We start from the raw sequence: 27,848 nt of genomic DNA on the forward strand, positions 1-27,848 counted from the left end.
ATTTCTTGTATTTTGCTTCGCCTGTAAAATTCGTCAAATATTTTAGTAATTAAAATAATTTAAAAAATCGGGTTTGTCCAATTTTAGTTACTCTCTCCTTTGTTCTCGCAATCCGTTAATTTTGCATTCCACTACTTCTTTGTTACTAGTGTCCGTGACCGTCGTGCAAAATTGCAAGCAACAGAGAAACTTATGGCCGTTTCTTCAAAACTTTTCCTATATATGTGTATCTCGCGTAAGGGTTTGTCCCTGCTATGTTGAATATACGTATATACGTAAGTGAACGAACGTTCATTGTATCTAGCATATCCCTTATACCGTCATATACCACATGCTACGCCGTGCGATAGTGTGCTGCCGTATAATCATTCGGCAAGCTGGTGTTGGTCGACGATACCGATGTGTTCGTTGTGAGATCTCGCTTCACCGCCAGCCCATGCCCATGAGTACCATAGCAAACGGCTCACTACCAATGTCAGCAGCACTACCACCAATGCATTGTATGGCTGCTACGGTCGGTTGAGTGTACTGGTGGAAAGTGCCGAGCGAGCGCTTGCGCTTCGGTAACTTTCCATTGTCGGTGCTTCTGCACAGCAAGAACGAAGAAACTTACCGAGAATCTTTCGAAACTTTACAATCACAAATTGCTATTCTAAACTCAAAGCATTTAAAAATTATAAAATTTGAACAATTAAATTTTGTTCGGTCATATTCTTCTCATTTTGAAGTTTTAAAAAACGGTATTAGCAAGGGTATAATACTTAAAATTATATAGATCCGTTTTCTGTAAACTAAGTTTCAGACAGTACCGTACACATAATTCTTTTGTTTCGTATAATATATTGGAAATTTTAATGGAAATAGGTCCTCGAATTTTCTGAGTTGCTTTGTACTATTTTCGGGATACATCATAAAAACGACAAGGTCAGCACTTTTAAAACCTGTAAGGCTTACGGCAGGTAAAGATTTTAAAGTTTAGGTATGCGCGCATGAACAATAGTACGGATACTCGGTATTTACTGTCGGGGGTTGTACGAAAGATTAACCCGTCTTCAATAGTAGGTAACTCATTTTCGCAGATTACTGAACTCTCAGCTTACCAAGTATATATTTAGAAAAATGTTTGCCATAAATTATCCAACAGTAAGAATTAAAAACTAAAACCTAATATTTCATACAAAAATTATCAAATTCAAATCTAAGAACAATTTCCTTTAATGAAAAAGATCATTTAATTTAAAAGATCGAACTGAAAATATTAAGACACTCATTCCTTTATGCTTCCACTACTCAAAAGGTATTTAAGATTTAAAAATCGGAAAATGTCTCCCTAAATTAAAACTCTATCGTTTAGCGATTTCAATCTTCGCTCGCATGTGCGCGAATTTGCCGTTTACGTATTTTAAATGGTCATGGGGAAAACGGAATCTGGTAATTAATACGCGGGGGAATATTCGGGTGGTGAGAAACGAGCGATTATTGGGACTCAACCCCGTAGGCCTAGAGCGAGTTGTATGTAATTTTTCGGGGAAAGAGGGGGCGGGCCGAGGAGGAAGCCGAAGAGAAAGGTTGGTTTTCTTTTGAAGCGCGTTTTAACAGACAACAGAACCAGGCAGCCGGCCATAAGCCCCGCATCATGGCCGTCGACTCACCGTTATGTGCCGAGCATCGGTGAAGCCCTCGTGCCCCCTATACAAAAGAGAGAGACCCGACCCCCTCTGTCCCTCGGGCGCTTGAAATTCAACCCCGGCACTGCTGGCCGCTCCAGGGTTGCCAGATCGTGTTGCTACAGCCGCGAGGTTGCAGCGCGCCGTTATCGTCGTTATCGATGCTTACCGCACACCCGGACAATCACCTAACCTCAAATTCAGCTATAGAACGAGTGTAGCTTGGTTCTGTTATCAGCACCGTCGAACCTCGGAACATCCCTGTCCAAATCGAATGAATAGTTTTTGAAAGCATTACGAATTGTCTATCTCACGATACGTTTTCTCTTTGTGTTTTCATACTCGAGTATTTGTCATTTGTGTCATTGAAATCTTTTTGTATTATTTGTTAACTTGTTACGTTTTTTAAATCTTTACGTAGCAATTTTGTTATCGTTTAAATGAATGAAAAAATATTTGATGTTTTAAGAAAAACTGTAATATAACGTTAAAATAAAAAATCACGGATATTAATCAATGATTTTTTTATAAAACTTAAAGAACGTAGCAGGATTAATAGAAATCTCGCAAACGAATGATGTTAATAGAATGTAAATAATTTTATAATGGACTTAAGCTGCATTGAAGCCTACGCCATTGTTTGTAAGATCCTACATTGCGTATACATTATTACGGAACATACGCCCCATAGATTCTACGCCTTTCTGTTGGTGTTTCTAAAGAGCGACCTGTAACTCGCCAATTATTTGTCGTCAGCAACAGGTCACACTCTCTTTCCGTGTCTATGGTTTACCCGGAAGTCAGTATACGTGCTTCATAGAATAATAATAACATCACGTATGCAATATATCGTATATTCCCTGAACGGGCTAAAATGATACTACCTCCGAAATATCTTTCTTTTTATTACACAGATTATTTTTACTGTAATTTATATTTCTCAGAAATACCTAATTATAATATGTAACTTAAAGAAAATAGGTAACTTTATTCATAAAAAGAATCAACTTCCATAAAATACTCTACTTTAAAACCAAAATGCAAAAGTAGCAAAGATTTAAAAAATCGATGATTGAAAGGGATCGAAAGTGTTCCGTGAGATTTAAAGAGAAAAACGTTCCAAGAAACGACAGAGCGTGAGTGAAACGAGAACACAGAATTTTGATCGCGATTAATGCGAAATTGCGATTGTGACTAATGAAACAGAACAATGGGGAAAAAGATCGAAAGGTGTAGACGTGACTATATAGGAACGTATCGCGGCTGAAAATACGACTCGCATGCGGAGTGACTATTGCTGCGTTCGATCGAACACGTGTACCCGATGCGGCTGGTATACGACATTGTCGCGAAGTGACATGTGGGCCACGGCACGGCAGAATGTGTGCGAACGAAGCATAAGGCCGGGCAGCCGAGGGACGGGTACGGAGCTGCGCTTTATCGTGGGCCAATCCAAGCGCTGTGACCTTGAGTAACTCTAGAGAGAGAGATATATTTAGCTGTGAGCGGTTCGAGCTGCTGGTACTGCTGCTCTCTCTACCTATAGCTCTGCCTTGCACTCTAAAGTCTCTCTTTAGTTAGAGTAGAGGCTCGCAGCGGCGGATAATAACGAGGGAGTCTCGTCAAGGGAAACTCTTGGACACAAAGTTGTCCCTTCGTTGAAATCTTGCAGTCAGATTAGAGTCCAGGATTGTCGTAGCCATGGTTCAACTAGAGGGATATTTTAATCTTGGAATTATCCGACTTTGAATTATTTTTCTTCTTTCTTCAAGTACTGGAGTCACTTTTTCTTCAACTTCTGATGCCACGAAGCATTTTGATTTTCCAGAAATATTTAACTTCTCATGTAGTCGTTTGGAATATCGTAAGTGGATAAACGTTCGCAAACGTTTGCCATATTTTTATAGCACCGCTGGACGTTGCTGCAATTTCTTTCGCAAGAAGAATTTGAAGTGTCTTGAAGTTTCCGTAGGCTGCATTTATTATAGGATTATCTACTAACAAGAATGTTTCGCGTGAGTAACTTCAAGAAGGGTAATGAAAGTAGGTCTCTGTAACAATATTCATCGTTTTTAAATATTATTTTAAGACACCATTCACTTCTTAGCTAATATAATGGTTCGCGTGACGATATTTATAATATTTAAAACGTTTTCTTTCTCTTACTTTATATGTACGAGTCAATATAACTCTCCTCGCGGTCAATTCTTCACTGAAGAATTTTCGAAATACCTCTAGGCTTTGAAACAGCTTCAAGCAATATTATTGAATTCGGCAGTGTTTTGCTGTTTTCAGGGACATTTGATTATTCTGTTTTTTATTTTGGAATGCCGTATCGTGAACAGCTAGGTGACTATGATGAGTTGAAACCAGTTCTCCTTGGGTGCTTCGAGCCGAGAACTTCACGAGATATTCAGGGTTACTCGCCCCTATTTCCGTGAACCTTCAGAGCGTTACGGGACAATTGTGCATTCCCAAATTATAGCTGGTATTTCCGGTTGCTATCTTCGTTGTTCATCTTCATAAAACGAACCCTTCTGTAATTCGGAAATCATTCTATGTGAAAAAGAACCTCGTAAAATAAATGGTCTGTGGCAGACCATTCGTTACAATGAAACTATGAAACATTATTATTATTACAATATACGTACATATGTTTTAAAATGTAATTTGTATTAGAGGGAAAATAGAGAGAAAAAGATTATCATAGTACAATAGATTAATCAGTTGAATGAGATGTTCCAGAGTCAGAAACGTCTGGCGCGAAATTTAAAATTACTAAGGACGAATTAATCTTAGTAAATGTGAATATAACTAAATGAGTATATGTGTCAAATCAGTCCAAGACGAAATTAAAAAGCTACCATTGTGACTTATCATGGACCAGTCTAGCAATAAGAAAGAACCTTTTAATAAATAAGTTATTAAGTTGAAAATGTTACAAAGTTGCATGATGAATTACCTCGTTTTCTTGACTTAATACATTAAGAATCCTGTAATTATATGGATAATAAATTGCATGGGGTCCTGTTATATGCCTTCATCGCTATACTTTAATTATACATGTACTTTAAAACGAACACGCACATCGCCTGAAACTGTCATAACGCAGTACCAACGATATCTTGTTGAATCTACACTTGTTTTCCTCGCAGAATTCGTTTATCAGCCAGCGATACGATCTTGCTTTAGATAGCTCGCTTCGTTATCGTATCAGTCTTGCGGATTCTACTAACAATTTTTCATCCTCTGCAATATCAAACTTCTCATTTATCCTCGAAAGAAGCAGCCACCGCTTCGCCCCAACACCTACGAGCAGAGAAACGTTTCAGTAACTATTCTCCAACTGCTTCCTATTCCTCGACTTACTCGATCATCATCGGATAGTACAAGCAAACGATAACGTTTATTCAAACGGATGTACATACTCTCTGATGCCAATTCAAACACCGGACCGTGACATTTGTAAAATCTGGCACGATGTGCAACAAGTTCTTCGGTGCGAGATCGATCCCTCCGATCGATCAGGCCGGCGCAATGCGGCAATGCTACTTCGAATTTCCACGGGATCTATTTACACGGAACCAACCAATAGTTCGATGCAACAGGCGAACCGAGATTTCACTCTCTTACAAGAGAGTACGACACATATACATACAGAGGCAGGCATATATATACATACATAGACACAGAGAGAAAGAGAGAGAGAGAGAGAGTGTGAAGGGAGAAAGGGAGGTGGGCGCCAGGGAACGAGAGAACAGGTTGGAAAAAGAAGCGAGACAGGAGAGGCGAGAGTGATAGGAGCGAAAAGAGAGCGAGAGGGAGTGCTTCGGGAATGGTAGAACGAGACAGGACATATACAACAGAAAGACGGAGGGAGAGGGAAAATCGCAAGAGCAGGAGATCGACAAGAGAGACAAAGAAGACATGGGACGGTTAGAGGGAGTGAGATAGGGGGGAAAGAGAGTGAGAAAGGCTACAAGTCTGTGCGGTATTCCTTTCAGTGTGATTGTCATTCATGCATTGTGAATCAGGGACTTTATTTTTAGAAGCGACTGAATGAAAGTGGAGTACCCCGTAGTAGTAGTATAATGTCAGTGGTAGGAGGAAGAGGTGGTGAAGGAGGAGAAGGCGGAGGAGGAGGAAGAGGTGGAGGAGGAGGAACGACGAAGAGGAGGAGAATGAGGAAGAGAAGTACGCGATAGGGGGAAGGGGTGGAAGAGAAAGAAAGACAGCTCATCGACGAGAAAGAGGGCGAGGGAGGGAACGAGGAAGACGTTCCACCGATCTGCGAGTAAATCGTACTACGTCCTCACACGTGCTTGCTCTCCCTCCTCCGTCACCCTTTTCCCCCTTTTCGCCACTACCATCACACGACCACCACCACCCTCAGTCAACGACACAAACTACGGGACACGCGAACGCAGAGGCACACGCACGTGCCCACTCGGACGCGGATGTCGTTTACCTATACCCCTATGAATCGTGACGGAGAATCGGTCGAGATGGAGACGTGGAGAGTAGTCACAGGGAACGAAACTCGTACAGTCGCTGCATGGAATCTAACGGCAGTTGCAAAGTCACCAGAGGCTGTTCGCGCAATTTATATCATGGTCATCGAGACTTTCAGTGTCAGAGAAGATATCTGGAGGATTCACGAGGAGAAGAGATGACTTTGTTCACGTTTCATTGTTCCTAAGTGTTCTTCGAGTTTTTGAAAGATAGAGGCTGAAGAGATTTGAGAAACGTATACTTCATGGTATTCCATTGAAGGAGAAGAGAAGAGTATTTAAGTGTGAAAACACTTGAGTACACGTACATTCCAAAACCAATCTGTTTGAATCTGTACCAACCTGTAATAACGATACGATATAACAACCATACATCATAATCCACAGACAGCTGGTACAAATTTTCAGGCTCCTATCATACATAAGTATCATATCAATCGAGAATCAAAGCCAAATTCCTGTTCATGCCGTGTCATTCACCGCACAACATCTGAATGAAAGATTTCGAAAATCGGGTCTCGCAAGGAGATTCAGAAGATAAAGAGGTAGACAGACGAAATAACCTTCGAGGTCACGACTGACAAAAGCGAGACGAGGAAGGAGAGATGCCCGCACACGTACAGCCGGACGTGTACACGTACATATCCACAGACATGTGACGCCGTGCGTAAGCAACGATCCAATAAATAGTAGGATCATTGACACTGTCCGCGTGGCTGGTCTTCAACCGTCGGTTGTACTACGATGTTTACAGTTTAATTCGAGATACTCGAAATGTCACGTGCGCACGTTAGGCGTACTATTCACGATAAACGTGAGTCTTTCCGTTTGAAGGAGAGGGAACGAGGGCGGGTCTCTCGGGGGAGAGAAGGGGCAGATGATTTGACAAATTGCTCGCGAAATGAGTCATCGAGACTCGCCTTGCCTTGCGCTGCCTCGTGTGTATTCTCTTCGGATGTTTCTCTTTCTCGCGTAGACCGTCGTTATATGTATATATATATGTATGTATGTACTCAAGGTCCAGCAAACTCTATGCACGTTCCCGTTATCTGAATTGGATTATCAAACTGCGTGCAGCCTTGACCCAGGACAAACTCTTATCTCGTACGTAAACAGAACCGCGTGCATTCGATTTGCGTCATATATCCTGCACTGTGACTCGAAGCTCGCTTGTATTCCAGTGCACGTGAGTCGATTCGACGATGCTCCTGCTTAGTTTCTTTCGATGACCGTTTCTTCCATGAGATTTGTGGATGAAAGAAATGTTTGTGGATTAACTGGTGAAATGAATTCGAATGGATTTGTTATGATGTTGAAGAAATGACGATGTTATACCTTCTGTTTGGTTTTTATGGTTTCCTTACTGCCGTCATTTTTTAGTCAATTAAAGGTGTTGTAACATGGTAGTTTTCTATGGTGGAAGTCTGGATTAGAGGACTGATTATAGATTAACAGGAATTTGTTAAAAAATGAATATGTCGTTATACCTTCAGTTTAGTTCCTATGGTTTTCTTCTTGTTATTTTAGAGAGATTGAAGCGAATGCGTTGATTTTTGTTAATTCACAGCAATTCGTGGTAATAAAATTGGAGTCCTTGGTATCTTGGACAAAAATTGGAAGAAGATGAAATATAAAATAGTGGGGTTTGTAAAATTGATATGGTCCTTTTTTCAACGGAAAGATGTCAGCGATAAATTCAACCTGTTCCGCGAACGTGTGAATGAAACGGGGTTGGTAATCTATGGCTATGTATACGCAGATAAGAGTTTTCATGAATGAACGCTTATTTTTTTCCTTTCCGTAATGCCACCGAGCTTACGTGAATGGATGCGATGTTAATTGTCGGACTCCATGCATTTTCACGAGATGAAACTCCGGGAATCCCTTCATGAATAGGCAAGAATTCAATAGCGCGCTAAAAAAGCAAAGAAAAAGATAAAACAACTTAAAAGTACTCGTAACATTTTTTAAAAATAGCAAAAAATGACATTCTCTCTCTAAATCCCAGGAATTAAAAATTAAATACCTTTTAGTTGTTAATAGAAATAATTTAACAAATAGAATTTGAATTAAAAAATTATACGAAGAAAGAAAATAATACAAGGAATAAAACAGCGTTTAAAGTATAGTACAGCACTGTAATCATGACTGTTTAAACCGCAACTATTACTATTATTATCTAATCGTGAGATTTATCCTTCGCTTGAATGTCCACGTAATCGTTACTTAATTCTGTTAAACATTTTTCGAACGTAGAACATCGATTATTAACTCTCGCCTGCGATATCATCGTCGTCATCGTTCCAAGAAAATTCTTCGCAGTAAAGGTCAGAAGCACTTATGAAATCTCAGCATAATTCATGGCAAACAGTGTGCCACGATAGCGGCATCGAGACCTCGGTATGTATTTTCTTTCTTCAAAAATTTGATTTCATCGCGATAGTTTTGAACGAAGAGAAATTTTTGAACGAAGTTCAATATTTGCAAAGATTTTTTAAAATCTTTAAAGCAAGCTATCGCTTCTTCTTCATTTACATAGTTACGATGTGAGATTTTACAAATCTTCTGTAATACAGCGATGAATACAAACACTTTCCTTCGTTTCATTTGAAAACGTTTGTTCGTCATTTCAAATCGAAAGCATAAATTCTCTATACTTTAATTTTTGGTCGCTTGTGAGAACAAAAGTTGCGATTGACTACAATATTTTCTATTAATTCTACTACTCATAAATATGCAAAATAAAAGTTACGCATACATAATATCACAAAGAGTACGATTTCCATAGTTTAATCTACTTGAAAATGTTTTTATAATCCAAAACAGTGATAATAGTAAATACCAACGTTCTTAAATTCAAATACGTATTGCGAACGTAATGCGATTTATAGATGAACGTAACGTGATACCAAGTCTCAAGAGAGTCTTAACTAGAATTACAAGTTATCGATTAATAATTAATCATACGTAATGTAAAAATATAGAGCCAAACGCGGCGTATACGATGTCCAGATCAACGAGTCTAGAGGACTTGTTCGGCGAGATTACAAGATTGCTAAGAAGCGGTGTTTGATCGGAAGGGAGACTGAAATCGAGATGAGCGCAAGATCGAGTTGCATGTCTCGTATTCCGGATTCTGATTTCTCCACACCGAGCGAGCAGGATCTCAAATAGAATCTCATTGGCCACGAGGCGAAATGTTATCTCTTGTATACTAGAGCACGCATTTGGATGGAGAAGTTGGGCTGTTGGCTGATGATAAGATAACGCGTTCTCGATTGGCCAGTTACTATTCCGCAGCGTATATTCCAAAAATCTTTAATAATATCTGTTTTAGCCACGGAAATAATTTACCGCTGCTAGTGGATGACTTTAACCAATTTTAGCGATAATTAATATTCGTGAGTACGTATATTTTTGAGTTCTTTCAAGAAAAATAATCGTCTTATCGACAAGCTCGCTATCATTGCAGACTATTTTTAGATAGTCCATAATTTATTATTTAATAACTATTTTTTAATAGTCCATAATTTAAGCTTTGTATTTTAAATTATTATATCTCCCGGTATTTAGATTGTCACTTCAAAAGTAAACTATTTTTTTGTGCGTGAATATTGTATACGGTATTAATTTAACTCTTCAGAGGTGTACTCTTCAACTTTGAGGTGTATTGTTTAAATGTTAGTTTGTTATTATTAAACTATTAAATTTTTAAGCAATCACTACGCTTGTTTCTCCACAATCAAACAAAATTTTGGTCATTAAACATTGCTTAATGGTCAAAAAATGCACATTCCAAGGACTACTTTAATATTCACTAACTTTCTACTTATTTCAAGCAACACGCCATTAATTATTAAGGAGGATTCAAATAATTAGCGCAAAGAACTACTAAACATTCTATGTATAGATTTTTCTCGATACTTTTCTAGTTTGTCGGCGTTCAAAACGCGACAGTTCAATTGCAATCCGAGCACTCAATCTTAACGACGTATTAAAAGCTGGACATCGACCGTTACCCGCAGGCGCGTGGAGATGAATTGATTTTTAAAATCGGCTCGCTCGGCATTACGATGGCTCGTCCGTGAAGATATTGCGTACACGCTGATCACGAGTCGCCAATAACATTCGTCAGCGATAAATCGTTGTTGTGCAACCATAGCGTTCGTGCATCATGAAAACAAATCGCTGACGTTTGACACTGAACTCTTTCGACGTTGACGACGATAATACATGCTGGTGCAGTGGCAGGTTCTTTCGTGATGCACACCTTCGGCTCGTATGTTGCCCAGACAGTCGAAATGAAATTAACCCCTTGAGGGATGCGGTGTTCGGTGAGGCCACTGAAAGAGTTCACCGTGAAAAGGGGGTTGAGCAAACAGAGTTAAGCGCAACAAAGGAAACGCACACGGAGATTCACGGACATGAAGGTTCTATTAAAATCTTAATTGCATAACAGTGGCGCACTTTCTTTCGAGGCCGAAAATTGTACTGCTTGCCACAGCTTATAGAATACTTTTTCGTGGTAATTTCTATTCAGTTGAGATTGGAAATTGAGACTTGATGTTCAAGACTTTTTTAGAAGTTAATTTGGCTTAATTCTTGTAGTACAATATAGAAGTATTTAAGATCTTTTAAACTCGTAGTTTCTTTACCAGAAATATAATTGCAGGCAGAAGCAGTACCTAAAAAGTGAACGTGATAAATTTTATAAAAGTATTTAAGCTTTATATTAATTATCATATTCATAAAGTAAATGTAAAATATTCTATAGTAAATGAGGTCTTCAAGAAATATAACAAAGTTAGAATAAAATCGATTCATTAAATTGTTTGATAAAAGAACTTTCCTTTCATCAACACACATACCTCATTCTTTGCAAATTGCAACATGCACAAGGCAAGATGTATATAATTGCTGAATTTTGTGTTTATACTGCACATACTACGCTTATTTCATTCATTTGCCATTTGATCCTCTAATAAGAAAGGAAATTGGTAAAGTACGATTTAAGTGACTGGTGCTCCGTTAAGCAGTTCTCCACTAATTGGATTTTCGAGATGACTTCTGAAAGTAGCATGTTATTTTCTGATCCAATATAGTATCTCACTAAGAAATAACGGAAAGTCTGAATGACGTTATCGTCCGAAACAGTTACGATATTGACCTGTTAACTGGGTCACTTCTTAGTTAGAAACACCTTTAGCCACCGAATTAAAAATTAAATACTATAAATCAATTTTATTCCTCGTAGAAAATAAATAGATACAACATAATGTATTTGAATTAGAAATATAATAATTTTAAATAAACGCGTTAAATAGTAAAATATGCAAATTTTATGTTTTTTAGAATTACAACTTTTTGGATTAAAATTCAAATGGATAAAAAGGGAAGAAAACTCTTAAGATAAAAATTCCGTAGTTTACCAATAAGGAAGGCAGTCTCAAGTTATCAATGATTAAATAACCTGCTTTCGAAAGAAAGCCTTAATTGTATGCGTTTTAAGTAGTCAATAACGATTACGGTCAGTTTTTTCACATAATCCTTACACGCCAATTGACGTCATTTTACGCAACGCTGGATGCGAAACACTATCGATTCATATACAAGATACACACATGCTGTGTGTCATACCAAATTGTACTTTGTTCACAAATTCCTTGATATAGATGTTTTTCTAATTTCTGGAAAGTATTCAACTATATTGCCTAAAGTAATTGAAAGTTTACCGTAAAAACAATATATACAATACACATAATTGATATATAGAACCTTTCTTGTAAGGTGGTTTCTTTCTGATACTTGATACAATTTTAAGAAACTGAATTCAATTTGCAAAGAGCTATGAAGAGGAAAATAAGTAGGAAATCATAAAGAATATCTCTGTATCGTGCCATAACGCAATTCATAAAATAATGTTAGCATTACCAAAATTGAAAGAAGATGAACTGCAGTATTAACATATCGATCGACGTATTTTAAAATAGAAGAGGTCATGCACAAGATGTAAAAATAAGGTGTTATGTAGCAATAACTGCGATGCAGATTAAATGGAGTTTCAAAGAGAAGATCGACACGGTAATTGGCGAATGGCCGAATGAATAAGCCTAAGTCATTTCTCTTTTGCGTACAAATTGCAAACTTTATCATATGCGAATGATCTACGGCTGTAGATCGGCCGAATACTACCTTGGATACTGGCGCATTCTCGGTCGGTAATTACGAAAGTCAATTTCGCAGGTTCACTCTTCTCTTATCTACCCGACCTCTTCGAGTGGAAGTCAAGTATGTATATTATCTCTCCTTATTGCTGCGTTTCGCTGCAGCACTGAACAACCGGAGGACTACATGTCGATAATTCAAAAACCAAACGCTTTTCGAAAAGTAATTTACTCCTGTAACAATTACAGTAGCATGTATTAAATATTTAAAAATAGAAGAAAATATAGGAACGTCAACGACGTATATTAATATATTCTACTGATGGTATAAATTAATACATAGTGATTATTAATTGAAACATTTACTGTGAAATATTCAATAATAATAATAAATATATTTAATTCCGATAATCAACCGAATCTTTGTACCGTGTAATAATAACAGTGACTCTGCATTACTGCGCATGCGTAACACAATGCAACGAACAATTTTTGAAATGAATTCTACTTGTATTAACCTATATAAAACATTGTATCTAATCCTTTTTCACTCTCGTGTTCTTTTGTCTCTCTGTAATTAATGTAAAATTATGCTTAAAATACATAAACGTATTAGATGAAATAGATCTGAAAACTTTCCGTGATCGTAAATGTTTTATCGTTTTACTATCCTTTAGTCAGTAAGTCTAGTGGAATGTCGGAGTTCTGTGCCAACGCAGCGCACGTTTTAAAGGTACGTACTGTGGATACACCGAGATCAGACTATGGATTATAACCTCGCTCTCTCTACAAGGATGCCATGCTCCGCGGTTTGCGCTAATGAACCAGCAAGCCTTTATGGTGGTTTTATTCTCTTACGTCACCAAATTCATCGGCACGGCCTCGGTTCGCACGTAACGCCGGACCTCTGGCGGTTTGTTCTGGAAGCAGGCCAGCTAGGCCGCGCCAAGCTAACGAGTTTTTTTCCGGCGATAAAGGCTGACGCAAAAGTTACCCGGGAAACGGCAGGAAAATCGCCGCGTTCTATACCAGAAGGCTCGCTTTAAACATTTAAACCTCCGCGCTTTGAGCCATACCGCTTTCTTTTTTTAATGCTTTTCCTAGAAATACAATACCTACTTATAAAGTATACTTATAAAATATAACATCTACTTATAAAGTATACTAATCAACTATCACAGAAAGAAAATTATTCATGTTTTATTACTAAATTCTTAAAACTAAAACATATATGAATGTGCCATGAAAATCAAATATTTCAAAAAGTATAGTAAAAAGTTAATATTGGTTATTTGACATATTCTAAATTAACTCGAAAGATTAATAAAGTATATCATCCAACTATCATAAACAGAAAATTGTTCTTTTTTATTAACAAGTATAGATATTTGAGAAGGTATAGTAAAAGAATAATAATGATTATTTACAAAATTAAGTTGAAAGAATAATAAATTATCAGATTCCAAATATTCCACTTTTATCAAAATTTTGTTAAATTCTAATTCAATTTTATAGCAAAAGGGACAATCTACGGACTTACCCGTTCAACGAGGATTGCATAAAGTTCTTCGGGGTTTCCCGTATCCTTTTTGCACCTGCCGGATCTGTTCTGGCTCCGCAGGTGCTTAGGAAAGTACAGGACGTGATCACTCACACTCTTACGCTCGCAGCTCCTTCTCTATGCTTGAATATTATCTTCTTATTATGTATGTACTTGTACGTCTGCAGGAAGCACACCTGCCTACTTTACCTCGATATTTCTGAAAACCAGTAATTTTACACCCTTTCTAAATTTTTGTCTCTTCAGAGATTCTATATCAACATATTTTTACACAATGATCATCCTAATGCAAATTATCAGATCAACAAAAATTTCGAGCCTTGGTTTCGTTTGGTTCTAAAAGATAATCTATTCATAAGAACGAAGTGGAAGTTGTGGTTTAGCTGATTTTCCTCAAAACTTCAAATCAACGACCAGTTTGAAGCATTTTCTACTCTCTAATACAAGTCTCAATGCTACGAGAACTGAATCAAAGAATAATTTTATTTAGATTTGATTCTATTCTTATGGATTAAATATATTAAAACATATTTTAATCATAATTTCTTTACACCTGTTTCTAAGTTATGTGATAATCTTTGTTGTGACCCAATGTTTCTTTATTTTCTACTATAATTGTATTGAAAAAACGTGTTTATTTCTTCATAAAAGTAGTAACAACTAAGTAGAAATTTACCAGTTTCCTGGGTACAATTTTGGCAACGAAAAGACAATGTCTGGTGTCGAAGATAGAAATCACTGATGTGCAACCAGCAGTCTGAACTCCCCTCCAGAAATAAGAACACCTGTTACAGAGTCCGCAAACACGAGATGTTCTATTCATTCTCATGTAGAATCTAAGTTATTGCTCACTATGACGTACAGTTCTCTGCCTTACCAGAAGCATCAACCAATTGCGAAGATGGCAGCACGTATCGAAACTACCATTTTCCTGTAACATCTATTACATGATTGATAATCAAATTCCTGTACACTCTTATTCAGTTTAATTGGATTTTATTATCTTTTATCACTAATTAATATATGGTTGCAATTTTAATTATAGTTAATAATTATTAAATAAATTAATTTCTTTGAACGTCAAACATAATTTAAATACAATAACTTATAATCACCTTTCACCTTTCCTATATATTTTATGAATCATAATTTGATATTTTGATAATTTGAAATTTTATATTACCGAAGTTAATTTTATATTAAAGAAAGTCACTGCGAAAGTTACTGCCATATTGAACTTCTTTTTTTTAAATTATATCAATTTTTTTTATATACATTTTTTTTATATGTCAAGTATTTCATAACGTTAGAATTACACGTAATTAAAAAATGTGAAGGAATTGAGAAATTGTAAAACAAATGTTTCATCTGACTTTAGATTTTTTGTTGACCTTTAACATTTTCTTTGACTCGATAATCGATTTTTTTATTTGTAGGTTGTAAACTGAATAATTGGTGATGTGATAATTAGAATCTGACGAATATTGACGTTTGAAAAACGATAACAGTATTGGCAATAGAAAATATACATTTTCGAACGTTCGCTGAACAATGCAGAGTATGTCAGATGATGGTGCGTCAGAGAATGACGTCAGCTCTGATCTTGACGCAGATTTACAGTAACATTTCCATCGACTGGATTTGTATCTCTCTGTCTCTCTTTTTCTTTCTTTTTCCATCTCTTTCTACTGCCGTGACGTATACGTAGTACACTGTATACTGCACACGTGCTTTCATCGTATTTCTAGAGAGAATTGATGGATTCATTTAAGCGCATGCATTTTCAAAAAAAGGACTACATTTCTCTCTACCTTTTTAATCTGTTAACGTACTCTGTTATCGACTGTTTTCTGTTTCATTTTTAATTGAATTACGATGTCTCGCTGATTCGAGCGTAATGTTTTTACGTTGCTCGTTTAAAGCTTCCTTCTAAAAAAAAAAAAAAATAAATTAACTTGTTGCAACATACTTTCAATAAATATAAATAATAAAATATATTAAATATTCTTGAAAAAGTAAAACTTCACACTTGTTAACGACCTTCTTGCTATTCTCGATCCTTGATTTAAAAGCATGGCTAAAAAGACGGGACCTCGAATATCAAAATCACGATGAACATACAAATGCCTTATTATGTCTGGTTCGCGCCTACAGCTACGCTATCGAATATGTGACTGGGTTCCATAAACTTCTTCCTAATCCTTTACTTTATTTTTAAGAATATTACCAACTGGAATTAATAAGATATCATATAATCATTTATATCTAATAGCATTAAATAGATGAAATGAGTTTGTTATTTAAGGACACCTCAAAGTGCTCACTACCTAATCTTACTGATTTCCAAGAAGGCAGTATGAAACTTTGAATGTTCTCCATCAAGATATGCAACAATGTAAAATGAGGCACGTGCATTATCGATACTCTCCCTCTCACTCTCGTGGCAATCGGTCAGAAACGCTGAATCATTGGCAGTGCTCTCAAACATCTCGTAGAAAATTCATCGTACACCTTGTTCCAGTTCTCTCGTCGCCGAAGATGGCTCTCTGGCGAGATGTCGCTGGTCGAAGAGCGCGTTCACCTCGTCGACGAGGATGCAAAATGAACCAATGTAAATTTAGAACCGCCTTCTTTCTTCGTTTCGTAATCGGTTAAAAGAGGAAACGCTTCTCTCTGTGAGTAATACGCTGACGTTTTTCCTCCATTTCCTAGACACATAGAAAATTCCCCGTGGAATCTGCTAGACTCTAAACGATTAGCTTTATAATATGCGGAAACTTGAATTTTCTGGTATTTTCAAATTTGTTTGAGAAAATTCTAGATGATTGGAAAATCGAAACAATCGTGATATTTATCCAAATCGGATGAAATGGGAATAAGTTGACAGGCCGGTTGAAATCACACGACTGGTCCTCCGAGGCCTGGACGTCGAGCTTGAAAACCTTGGAGCTCAGGGCCATTGTCGGGTGGGGCCTTTACCTCTCTTCCCTTTCCCTTTGATAGCCACGGGAGCCTTTCATCTCCTGGAACATGCCAGAGAGAAGAACTTCTGTGTGCACGAGAGGCTGTGCCTTCAACAATGTTGAAGGAGGTACGGACGCCAGGAAGATGAGCCATGGTAGCTACGTCGTCTCCAGACAAGAACCGAAATTGCATTTTCACCGAGGGTCGCCCTCAGACACGAGCAGAGCCCTCTTCTTACTCCTCATTTTTTTCACTTATTTTTCATCTCTTCTTACGTTTCTTCTTTCATTCCATTTCTCTATCCCCCTTTTTTACCGTGCTTGTCTTTAACCTTGTTTTCGAACACTCCTTTTCTTCTCCTAATACCTTTCGTTCTCTTGTTTGCGGCTTGTATTCTTCGAGGATCAGCCGGGATATTGCGGACGATTTTGGGTTCAAGGTTAATCCGGTAATTTTAAGAACCACTGCTCTTGGTGAAATATTGAACAGTATGACTGAAATAAAATTTCCAAATGGAATCAAAAATTTGTTTGCCGATCTTCCAAAGCCCTATATTTACTTAGTTAGTTAATAGTCAATTTTACAAGGCTTTTCCTGTATGTATTGAGATCATAACAGCCAATAACAGATAATGAGATCATTAAAATTCAATGACAACATTTTGCACACAGTTAACTTAATTGCTCCCTGTTAATGACTGTCTCACCTGTGTAACAGTGTCGGTCTTGGTAAAATTGCAATAACGTAACGCTTATGATAATGAAAACGGCAGTGTTAAAGGTATGTGCGAAGTCACGGGAAACCTTAATAAAGGCTGAATATCATTTAAATTCGATTAACTGGATTTTAACGCGTGTGCAGTTTATATTTCCCGCAATCGAAACCTTTCCTGTGCGGGATTTTAATTCGACGTGACATTTTATATCACAAAAATCGCTACTTTAAATTCAAATAATTACTATGCCGGTAATATAACGCAATTAACTACGTTATGTTTCTTACTTTGAATTTACATAAATTCTCTTTAATACGCCGTTCGACATTTGATCTTTTGAACTTTTCTACTTTACTTTGCAGGAGAGCGCATTATCAAAGAAACGAGCAACACGGAATCACGTTTGTTATTGGAAATGAAGGCTAGAGTTAGAGCTTCATTAAATGGCGTGCGAATGTCTTGGAAACTTTCATTGAATGTGGGCGGAAGCGTGCATTTGTGATGCCCGTAAATCTTGAACAGGAAGCGAACGCGCGCGTATTCATGAATTCGGCACTGCCTTTCCATAAAAATTCTGATCACGGTCCTACAACCCGTTTCGTCCAAGATTCGACTGAACAAATATAATTTTATGCCAGCCGTCTTTTCATCCCCTGGCCACAAAGTTTTTCTTTCCACCCACGATTCTTTCCTCCGACCAAACGCTGACTTACTTTAAATTGCAAACAAGTTTTCAGAGAACATCCTAATGGGACTCTTAAACTCCCATCATCTCGTCGCTCCGTTAGTTAACGAACTAATCCCTCCAAATTAATCTCGATCAACGTATTTGTGATTGAAAGCGAATATCCTTTCTTTACTGTACTAAAATGAAGAAAAAAGGAAGAAATAAAAATTAACCCCTTCAGTACATGTGTTACATCGTGCTTCTCAATTACTTCTTAAATTATTAATATCTCATTGATAATATGTATCAGCCTTATTAATCCTTGATTAATTATTGACAATCATCAGATGCTTCCAATTTTTTAAACGAGCAATATATGATCAATGAAGCATCCCATTTGGAACAAAACCAATGGGAACGTTACCATCGAGATCCTTTGACGTGTAAATTGTACTTCGTAGCTACGTTTAATTGGAAGACCGTTTGCAAGATGGTACAATCCGGCCTCGCTTTCATCGCTGCAGTCGCACAAAGGTAATTCAATTTCCGCGCTAACGCGCACAATCGTGTGTATCGTTGCGCATGGATCTCGTGTTGCTTTCCTAAAAACATCGGCCCCTACAAACAACTAAGCAATAACCCAAATAAACAAATGCATTCGCATGACGAGCCTTACATAAGAGTTTGGTATACAGTGGCGAGCCGACATCGTTCGCGTGACGAGCCGCTCTCAAACACGATGACAAGAATTCACAAGAATTTTTAACCCGGTTACACTGACCAGCTTCATTTCGACAATAAAAGCTTTATTACTTGCTTACCTTTTATTTACAAATGTCGTCCAAAGATTTTATAAACCGTTGTGAAATTTTTCTGATGATTTCATAATTTGAAATGTTCATAATCTTTGACATGATTTATTATTCTTTTTTAAATAATTTCTTTTGTGGTCTTGCTAAAAAAGAAACCAAGGCAACGAGAACGCTTTGCGATAGAGACCTTCATAACACTTCTTTTATAACGTTAATAACGTACGCTTTATTAAACCACTTAATAACATCTATATATAGTAAGAAATTATTAATCAATATAGTTAATTTAAACAAATTGTTCCTCGCATTAATCACTTCTACTCTAATAAGCAATCGAACTGATCGAATAGTCTTGGAGAATATGGTGTTTACATACTTTCAAAACGAACGCGCAGTCTGCGAAGCTAACAATAGTTGGATGCATTGATCCGTTGCTTGAAACGATTGATTGTAGATAAAGTGAAAATGTAGCTAGAGGTACATATATACTCTATAAGCCAAATGCTAACTTTCGGTGTGTTGATTCTCTGTCAAAAATACCAAATTACTTCCCGTACAACGTAATCCGATCACTGAGTTATCATTTTTCTACCAGTACGTTTCATCTATAACAGTAAAGAAATTTTTAACATTGGCCAAACTGATCTAGCCTGCTTTCACTGTACGATTGTTTATAATTCACGTGATCATTCGACAATAACGATCACGCCGCGAAATGTTTATTCATTGCACGACCGATGCTCTGTTTCTAACAAATATCAGTTTGTATGCAAACGTTTGAACTATGTTAACAAAAGCATTACAATTACGATATTTTTTACTCCTCTTCTTTTTTTATTAATATGTATATATATGTATATATATTTATATATTATGAACATTTAATCTATTGTGAACTTCACTTTGGCGATACGAATAAATCCTTATTAAGAGAATTTTACTGCATGTTTTTTAGTATTCGATTACTGATAGTCATTTGAATAGTAGAATCGATTTTTACTTTTCTTTTCTACCTCTGAAACTGCATACGTGATACGAGCACGGTATAATAGGTACAGTAATTGTGCGAAAAATACAGGTTTTATTCAGCAATTATTAGATGCTCGATGTCCATTATTCAATCGCAATTTGCTGTATAGAGCAGGAAATGACGGAAAATGGAAAATGCGCAATACCTCAATACTCGTCATCCTCTCTGTTCCTATGATAATATCCGTGAAAAGTCATATTGTTCCTGAAAAATCTCCAACAATATTAAGAACGGAAATTATTTTCAAACGTACACATATATCATTATTTAAAAACATTTCATGTTGATATATCGCATATTACCCTTTTTCAGATTGTAACTATTCATTCGTATTCCTATCGTGGGATAAAATTATACGAACAACATCTAACCTAGTTCTAATTGAAAAATGAAAGGATAAAAATATATTGGTAAAAAGACGAAAATGGTACGTAAAATGTAAAACACCTTTGCAAAGTCATAACATGGGTATGTATTCTGACGATCTCATAAAGTATAAAATGGTGGTGGAGCAGTCGACGCAGCATTATGGAAGCGCGCATGCGCGCGCCTGCGCCACAGAAAAGTAGTACGCTAGGCTTTTCGTTTCGAAGAATCGTACACGTCTTTCTATGGCATACAAAATCTCGCGACGATCGTGGACGGGTCGTTTAACTCGAATCTCCGACTCGTAATTATTCGATCGGTATCCGGATAGATTGACCTGACATTTGTATATTTGGACGAGAGAATTCAGACGTCAGGGTGCGCAGTGGTCAGTGCGCATTGTTGAACCGAAACACAGTGAGCGGATCAGTGGGAGAGTCGAGTGTAATGTCTGATAAGACGAGCGATGGACAGCCGTGAGAGTGGATGATCGTATTTTAAGTTTTGACAGTTCAACGTACAAGTGACTGAAAATAAACCGGTATACATGAAAACCATCGTAATCGCGTGTAATATGTATGGTTCAACGTGGCATTAATCGGGGTGGTCTAACGAAGGACTAATTCAAAAAATCGCACGGACAGAAAAAAAGCACAAGTGGTCGGTGTGTGTGCGCGTTGTATCGTGGGCATTACGTGTCTTTCGACGGATAGACACCCAACCATAACGAACGAGTTTGTCTTTCATTGAAAAGAAAAGAATAAAATTCATACAAAACGCTAAACATCTATCTTCAGTTCCTTTTTCCCCATTAACAGACAAAGGCTGATTTTGGTATTGCCTTTGAGGACTAGATATAGCACTGCCTCTCTTTTTCCCTCTCTTTCAATCTTATTCTCGAGGGACGAGGAAGAAGAATGGAGGCGATAGCAAAGCACGATTTCACGGCGACGGCTGAGGATGAGCTTAGTTTTCGCAGAAGCCAAATTCTAAAGGTTCGTATCCGTTAATCAGATTATCTAACAATTACATATATGGAAACGATGAAAATGCTGGGAGATAACTTTGTATTGCTGGTTTTTATTAGAGAGAGCTTACCGATCCCGAACTTTCCGAACTGCTTTCGTTCCGATTGGATATAGTGCGCCGCTTAAGGATATTTACGATAATTCATGCATTTTATATATTAATAACTGCTATTGCCTTACTTTCTCTTTTTATTGGTTCTAAAAAGGAACCTGTTTATATTTTATCTTGATTATAGGATGCTTTATCTCCATAAGGATATTTACGATAATGCATGTATTTTATATGCTAATACTAGGATTACCGACGATTAAAATATAAAAGCTTGTATCAAAGAAATTAAAATGAAAATATAATATAAAGAAAAAAAAGAAACTTTGCCCATGTATTCAACCTTTTATAAAAAATGGACTGTTTTAAAACTACTTTGATAGTCTAGTGTCTCGCTTTCTTTTATTATTAGTTTTAAAAAAACCGTTTTACCTTTGTTATTAACTACTTAGCATATTTGATGAGATATTTAATATAAAGTCTTCTTTTGTATGCTTATTTCAAAATGTGTGACAGACAATTTACAAGTTTATATTCCTCTGATAATAAATTCTTTCTTCTTATTTATCTGATGATTCACACCAAAAGCTGTCATTTGAACATTACATGTATAAATTACTTTTTCATGTTATCTACAATTTTTAGAATATATTTGTTGTATAGATAGAATGATTTTCAGATTATTAAGTATTCATTAATTTATGTCCAAGATTTCATGAAATTAATTGTAATAATTTTGGTTCTTATACTTTTTATTGAAACTAAAGATTATAATTGAAGTAAAAAAATAAATGTATGTCATAATTAGATCTTTTAATATTTTCTGCATGTGGAAATATTTTATTAAGAAATGGTATTTGTAACAAATCGGGCATACCTGTAATGATCTTTTTACAGATCTTAAATATGGAGGATGACATGAATTGGTACAGAGCTGAATTAGACTCCAGAGAAGGACTCATTCCAAGTAATTACATAGAGATGAAAAATCATGAGTGAGTGTCCTTATAAATTTCTTTTATTAGATATTAATGCATTCTTTGGAGAAATCTAACTGTATCTTATATCTTATTTGCTTTATTCAGCTGGTACTATGGAAGGATAACCAGAGCAGATGCAGAAAGATTACTAATGAACAAACATGAAGGCGCCTTTCTTATTAGAATCAGTGAAAGTTCTCCTGGTGATTTCTCCTTGTCTGTAAAGTTAGTAAAATGTTCTTAAGAAAAATGTTGATATGGTGATATAAAGTAATTACTTGAATAACTACTTAATAATTTTTTGTAGATGTTCAGATGGTGTTCAACATTTCAAAGTATTAAGAGATGCTCAAGGTAAATTCTTCCTCTGGGTGGTCAAGTTTAACAGTCTTAATGAATTAGTGGAATATCATCGTACAGCATCTGTATCTCGTTCACAAGATGTTAAATTAAGGGATATGGTGCCAGAAGAAGTAATTATCTCTTATATAACAATTAAACTATTAAGTAACATAGAGATATTGATTTTGCAATATAAGAATGCACATTGTTTCAGTGTTTAGTCCAAGCATTATATGACTTTCAACCTCAAGAACCTGGTGAACTTGAATTCAAACGAGGTGATGTAATAACTGTTACTGATCGTACAGACCAACACTGGTGGCATGGAGAAATTGGTAACAGACGAGGCCTGTTTCCTTCTACATATGTTACTCCGTATCACTCCTAGGTAAATATCATTTGGATTTCTGATTAGTTATTTTTATTGTTCTTTTGTAAATTTTGTTAAAAGGGAATAATTTATTCTAGGCCTCATGTTGTGCACACAGAGGCCAAAGGCATCGGCCGCATTATCCCACCACTATCACGTACAGGATCAGACTTACTGCAGAACTAATCAACAACATTTTGCAAACTCCGCCTATCGAATGGGCTACCAGGATGTATTGGTGGTCTAGACGTAGAGTTGTTTAAATGGACTCGATATTATTGCTAATACTTTTTATTGGTCTCACTGAAAAACATTCTCAGTGTCTAGTAATTTATATAAACAAATGTAGAGTTCCTGATATAGCATATAACAGGGTAGCATGTCTTTTTTTGTTATTGGGTCTATAAAGAAAATTTTTCACTGGGACTGATATTACTAGCCAACGTTTCCGATAGACAATTGTGTTATACAATAGGCACCTGGTTTGGTTACCTTAAATTTCATTTTTGTGAATACTCTAGTAGAAAATAGATGTGGAAGTAAATTTACAGTATTTATATATGACAAATGAAATTTTAAATGGTGTTTCGTATATCTTGGTAGTCCATTGATGGAGTATGTGTATGAAAATATATAACATTAACTATATACATCAGTGATGACAAATATCGGTCATATTAAAGAGGAAAATGCCTATTGTTTCGAAAAACAGGTTTATAAGCGGGCTGGTATAAACATTGTATTTTTTAATACGAATTTGTTGTTCGAGAAACGGGGACCTTGGTGATAAAGAGCCTAAGTAAGCTATCCATATACGAGATACGAGAACTTTATATAGATATAGCATTAAAACGCGTCGCCATTTGGCATAAAATGCACACCATTTTGCCTCTATGTTGTGAATATTTTTACAAATGTTTGGGGAAGAGAGTATTCTTCCAGCGGTTAAGATACATCTGATATCATGACATCAGATATACTTGCTGTGTATCATATATAGACTTGTATTATTCAGACTGTATGTGAAATAATCATTCTTGCATCTTTCGAAGTAAATTTTCTGAAGTATTAGCAAAAGAATAGTAGCAGCCAAAGTTAGCTGTTTTGCCTTTTAATTTTTTCCAATCGAATGCAAATGATTGGGAAATTTGATTTTTACCATTGTCAACTATGCTATGAAACATAGTTTCTTGGGATATTGTGTTTTCTCTTTTGGAGATTTTGTGATGAAGAAAAGGGAACGAGAACACAAGTTTTTTTACACAAACGTCGTACATACGTATTCATATTGAGACTCAAACACAACGACTGATTTATCCTTTGTAATTTAAGAAATATTAATAATGGAAAGAACGTAGAGAATTAGAATAAATGTATAAATTTTTGCATGAGAAATTCATTTGATTCCGCATTATTTACTGTCTTCGCAACGAAAATTTATGTTCCGTAATGCATTTCACTAACATGCCAAAAAGCGATATACGTATATACGATTAATATAAAATCGGCCGTGCGAGATAGACTTGACTTTTGAGCGAATGGTATGTATAACGTTTTTGTTTCAAAATCTATTAATTTTAAAAGAGTGAAAGTTCGTGTATATTTTTTAAATACTTCTTTTTATCTAATTATTTCGACAATGTTGCTTTCTTATTTCCGTGTAAACAATAAAGATCTGTAGTCTTATTGTGTAATTATTATTATTCGTTATGTTTACATTTTATTGATAACAATATATTATATTAATTACTCTTGCATGCATTATTTACTTATGCCCATCTACCATAATTATTTTTTAAAATTACAACTTTATATGACTAAAGTGATATTTTAGCTCATCTAACTGCTTTGCAAAATATCATATAAATAAGTAATCTTATATGCTTATGCATGCACTATATTCCAAATAAGTGAAAAAAGAAAGCAAATACTAAAAGGAATAAATTTTCTTATTATGAAAAATGAAAAGAAAAAACATGTTTGTTGTTAAATTGTGTTCCACTAATATATCGAAACATTTTTTTATTATTAATAGTTTTTTAAATTAGTTACTATATTTTATATAGTTCCTGGAGAAAAGTGACTCTTACATTAATGAAATTGAAAATTTGTAACAGGATACAAATAATATACTAATGTTCACTTTTTATAAAGTTTAAATTTGAAGAAACATAGCGATTAATTATATTATTTAAGTTTGAAATGTTTAAAACGCAAATTTATGTACTTTATTCTAACTTTATGGTTAATGTTACTGAGAGTATAAATATAGTATAGTTGAATCTTGTCAAGGGCTTCTTAAAGTGAGTAGCTTAGATTATAAGCATATAACATTAGATTCACTTGCCTTCTGTACTTAAAAGGAATTTATTGTTACAAATATTCGTTGTGCACAATTTATTATCCTTACTGTTTCAGTTTTTTATTGCAATTACTTTATTGACATGTGTGATCTATATTTGTTCTTTTAATTACCATATATTAAATGTTAAAACAAAGTCTTTAAGACAGCAACAAATAAAGCAATATACAAATATAGTTGTTATAAATATTGCTTTGAAACTATATGTGTACAATTGCTTAAATGAATTTGGAATTGAGTTGTCTTATGACAACGGTATACCATGACACATTTGGACCAAGAAATGTATAATAATGAAATGTAATAAAAAATATGTTTGAACAAAGTTTATTTCGTTGAATTTTATTTTATTCGTTACTGTTAAAGATGTATAAAATTACACTGCTTATACCTTTTTTTTACGGCTAATAAGCCAATTAAGATAAATTTACAATATGAAGAAAATGTATTGTTGCAAAATTAATGCCAAGCATTATTAACTGCCTGATGTATAGTTAATAGATAACCACCAATTATGTAATTATGAAATGCAACTAAAGTATAATAAAGTATCATGTGACAGATATGGACTTTTATCTTCTTTTAAAATTTAATGAAGTATATTTTAACAAGATCTTATTTTTTCTTTATCTTACATAATAATTATAAAAATTACATAGTCTAGTTTACTCTTAAAATAATGCACAATATATCAACATACAAGTCTGTAAGAAATATATCTGCCAGCAGTTTCCGAAGGCCTAATAATTTTTACAACTTGACCACGTTTTAAACCAAAGTAACGTGCCACTGGATCACCAACTTGTATACGCATTAATTGATTTTCCTTTAGTTTGTACCTGGTAAGTAATTCTTCTTTTTCGTCTGGTGTAAGTACAATATGTTCAGGTACCAGTTCATGTTCTGTGATATTAATAAGCAATTCAGATTCTAAAAATTGTTCTAATATATATTTTGGTGCCATGTCCACCAACGATTGTTTTGCCGATGGTGTCATTCCTTGTTGCACAACAATAATAGCCCTGTGGAAAAGCAAGACAGAAACTCAAAATTATTACGTCCCAATTCTATAAATTATTACACAATTATCAAGTTACCTGTGAATTTTCTCTTCCTGCATACGTTGACAGTAGGTTTTAATAGTTTTGATACCAATTTTTGGTTCATCTGGGAAAAATACAAAAAGTTGATCTGTCGGATCATCATTATGAGCAACCAAAACTATAAGATCGCTGCGTGCTGGTCTTTTTTCACTTGGTTTGTCCCCGAATTGTTCTTTAAATTGTTCCAAAGTTTGATCCAATTCATCTTGTGTGACTAGATAACCTCGATCGTGACACAATTGCATTACCGTTTTTCTTATACGCCATAATTTGTATGTTTCAGCTTCGTCATCCATTTTTCGAAAAAATTAGAACTAACTCTAAGCAAAAATTACTTAAATACTCCAAACTTTTCTTTCGTTTGTTGCTATTTAACAAACAAAAAACTTTGCAAACGATTGTATTTCTGTTGATACAAATAACCTCACTTATTTATACCGCGTGAACAACGTACGCATGCGTATTAAGAAAATGCAAGCTTTACATTTCAAAACGCAGTTTATGTAAGTACATATTATTTTATATTTTCTTTATATGCTGATATTTACATATAATACAATTTACATATATCTATTATACTCTTTCTAGAAAACACATAGGAAAAGGTACCTATGGAAAGGTTTAAAAGAAACATTTAGATTTATGATAGATAGGATTATAAGATTCCAAACAATAAACTTCTGGTAGTTGGGCCCAATGAAAATGTTTTTAATCTCGTTTGAATTAATTTAAATTTAAGTTTGTTTCAGATATCTCAACAGTATTGATGAAAAGGGATATACCAAGTATTTCAAGATGCGTAAGTACATAGAAGATATTCAAGGTCTTGAAAAAATCATTGCAGATATTTGTATATAGATAGGGCTCATGAGAACCTTCAGAGTTTTACAAAATAGGTTAAATTATAAATTCCGAATTAGGTAGATCTTCTCTAAAAATTAATAAGTGTCTTTAACATATGTAGGAGTACTTAATAGGAGAACATTGGTTAATACTGCTAAAACATATATATGTGTAATGTATAAAATATATAGGAGTGTTAATCTGTGCTTTAGTATCTAAATATGAGTAGTAGTAATTAAGTGCATGCATAATTATGGATGATGTTTAGTAGATAGTAGCATAATGTGGATAAATAATATAATCCTTAATGAAAC

At 35.3% G+C, this 27,848-nt stretch overlaps 2 protein-coding genes and 2 long non-coding RNA genes across 6 annotated transcripts; 1 reads left to right on the forward strand and 3 right to left on the reverse strand.

Annotated features, from left to right (window-relative positions):
• Positions 1-1,132: 1,132 nt before the first annotated feature.
• Positions 1,133-8,364, reverse strand: LOC117243294. The gene is made up of 4 exons (XR_004495429.1): positions 7,666-8,364; positions 4,630-7,589; positions 3,834-4,204; positions 1,133-3,718 (listed from the first exon to the last, which is right to left on the reverse strand). It is a non-coding gene; the product is annotated as an uncharacterized LOC117243294 (long non-coding RNA).
• Positions 8,365-9,697: 1,333 nt separating this feature from the next.
• On the reverse strand, positions 9,698-13,696 carry LOC117243293. Of its 2 annotated transcripts, none has more exons than XR_004495428.1 (5): positions 12,772-13,696; positions 12,371-12,576; positions 11,047-11,245; positions 10,587-10,863; positions 9,698-10,521 (listed from the first exon to the last, which is right to left on the reverse strand). It is a non-coding gene; the product is annotated as an uncharacterized LOC117243293 (long non-coding RNA). The 2 variants fall into 2 exon arrangements; XR_004495427.1 differs by having other exon boundaries at positions 13,084-13,471.
• A 3,646-nt stretch (positions 13,697-17,342) lies between these two features.
• On the reverse strand, positions 17,343-27,149 carry LOC117243292 (DNA-directed RNA polymerases I, II, and III subunit RPABC1). 2 transcript variants are annotated; one of them, XM_033510653.1, is made up of 3 exons: positions 26,686-27,149; positions 26,280-26,610; positions 17,343-17,353 (listed from the first exon to the last, which is right to left on the reverse strand). In XM_033510653.1, exons 1-2 carry the CDS (start codon positions 26,985-26,987, stop codon positions 26,280-26,282), a joined length of 633 nt encoding a protein of 210 aa, XP_033366544.1. In that variant the 5' UTR covers positions 26,988-27,149; the 3' UTR covers positions 17,343-17,353. The 2 variants fall into 2 exon arrangements, with proteins under 2 accessions (XP_033366544.1, XP_033366543.1); XM_033510652.1 differs by lacking the exon at positions 17,343-17,353 and having other exon boundaries at positions 25,570-26,610.
• LOC117243291 (protein enhancer of sevenless 2B) lies at positions 20,670-24,978 on the forward strand. Its single transcript, XM_033510651.1, has 6 exons — positions 20,670-21,452; positions 22,432-22,529; positions 22,620-22,739; positions 22,822-22,987; positions 23,071-23,244; positions 23,325-24,978. The coding sequence occupies exons 1-5, from the start codon at positions 21,375-21,377 to the stop codon at positions 23,242-23,244; spliced, it is 636 nt and encodes a 211-aa protein (XP_033366542.1). The 5' UTR covers positions 20,670-21,374; the 3' UTR covers positions 23,325-24,978.
• Positions 27,150-27,848: the final 699 nt, after the last annotated feature.

Source organism: Bombus vosnesenskii, unplaced genomic scaffold, assembly GCF_011952255.1.
Source record: "Bombus vosnesenskii isolate JDL3184/JDL3185 unplaced genomic scaffold, Bvos_JDL3184-5_v1.1 scf7180000013265, whole genome shotgun sequence".
Classification (NCBI taxonomy): domain Eukaryota; kingdom Metazoa; phylum Arthropoda; class Insecta; order Hymenoptera; family Apidae; genus Bombus; species Bombus vosnesenskii.

Excerpts from the sequence above, each read along its gene's own strand:
- LOC117243291 (XM_033510651.1), top strand. The coding sequence starts at position 21,375 with ATGGAGGCGATAGCAAAGCACGATTTCACGGCGACGGCTGAGGATGAG. Across the intron at positions 21,453-22,431 it reads GCAGAAGCCAAATTCTAAAG|ATCTTAAATATGGAGGATGA; the intron begins GTTCGTATCCGT and ends ATCTTTTTACAG. Across the intron at positions 22,740-22,821 it reads GATTTCTCCTTGTCTGTAAA|ATGTTCAGATGGTGTTCAAC; the intron begins GTTAGTAAAATG and ends AATTTTTTGTAG.
- LOC117243292 (XM_033510653.1), bottom strand. The coding sequence starts at position 26,987 with ATGGATGACGAAGCTGAAACATACAAATTATGGCGTATAAGAAAAACG. Across the intron at positions 26,611-26,685 it reads CAGGAAGAGAAAATTCACAG|GGCTATTATTGTTGTGCAAC; the intron begins GTAACTTGATAA and ends GCTTTTCCACAG.